The 1,293-nt window shown below is 39.1% G+C and overlaps 1 protein-coding gene across 1 annotated transcript in view; it reads left to right on the top strand.

Moving 5' to 3' along the window:
* The window catches only part of LOC116702269 (NACHT, LRR and PYD domains-containing protein 3), a gene marked incomplete at both ends in the record, with an annotated part of 4,730 nt that overhangs the window by 1,557 nt on the left and 1,880 nt on the right, over positions 1-1,293 (top strand). The window contains 1 exon segment of the mRNA XM_032536426.1: positions 443-532. Within this exon segment, the coding sequence (XP_032392317.1) occupies positions 443-532 (90 nt within the window).

The following is a 1,293-nucleotide window of genomic DNA, read 5'->3' on the forward strand; positions in this document are numbered from 1 at the left end:
GTCTTGCACTTGTCTTGGACTCGACAAAGGGGGTCTTGACTACAACGGATCTTTTTGTGTAAAATCAGTTGCGGGCCCCTCGTCCAGTGTGTATTGGATCATTTGGAGCTCAGATGTATTGATTCATGGACTTTTGTGGTAGTCAGTTTATTGCTTCTGTTTGTTAAACATTCTATATATTCTAGATTTACTCTTTACATTGCTCTGCACTTTACTACTTTTTCCACTTGTGCTAGGCTGCATTCCATTGTCTCAGCGTACCTGCTACTCTGTGCAAAGACAATAAAGTTGCATCTAAACTTATCTAGTCCTTTATCACCATCACCCGGGGGATGATGGTAAAAAATGAAGGACTGATAAAATAAAGGGTGTGTTGTTATGTAAGAATTAAAATGTTCTGATTGGCTATTTCTCCCCTTGGTGCCCCTCCCCTGCCAATCAGCATCAAGGATGAGAGACACGACTCGGCCTGCTGTGCGTCAATGGGCGGCCTGATTGATTTTAAAGATCAACAACATGCATTTGAAAATGGGTAAGCATGAATTGATTATTACTAACTATTGATAATAATTCAGTAAAGGAGGGGTCTTAATTTGTTTTTAAAAGCCAAGGACCCCTTAACAGAGAGAAATGGAGCAGAGACACCCTATATTGTATAAAATGCATATTACATATTAAACTAGACCTACAATAACATGTAAGGTGGCCTAAAGCCTTTACACATACCAATTGTTGCATTGAATACTAAGCTAATAAAATAATGTTTGTTCAGGTTCAGTTTGTTCATACATGTAGCACAGTGAATCCTTAGGATGAACTGGATCTGTGGATGGCTACCTTAGTGACTACTTTACCTATAAGCCAATAAGCAATGGGGATTTATATTTGCTAATATGTTGGATTCATGGTAAGACATTTCAATTTTTTGAAAAAACTAAAATATGGCGGCCCACCCTGCATTGACTTTGAGGACCCCCTGTTGAAGATCCCTGCAGTGAAGGATTGTAGTGCAGTGTCAACATTTTAGCACAATGTGTACTTCTGAGACTTGGGCAGTACATGTACAAAATTAAATGCTATGAAACTTTGGGCATTTGGTGTTGGAGTTATAAATATTATATCAGGGTGACACTTTTTCCTAGCGAGCACCAGATACTTTTCTCACAACCACCTATCATCTTTAAGTTTGTTGACACTATCAGGTACATTTCGTTGCGTTTTCAGGAAGATGAATACCTCCTCGGCAGTCATTCTCACTGGTACTCAGAGAAAAGTATCTTGGCGCAAGAGAAA

The sequence above is a fragment of the Etheostoma spectabile genome, chromosome 15, assembly GCF_008692095.1.
Source record: "Etheostoma spectabile isolate EspeVRDwgs_2016 chromosome 15, UIUC_Espe_1.0, whole genome shotgun sequence".
Taxonomy (NCBI): domain Eukaryota; kingdom Metazoa; phylum Chordata; class Actinopteri; order Perciformes; family Percidae; genus Etheostoma; species Etheostoma spectabile.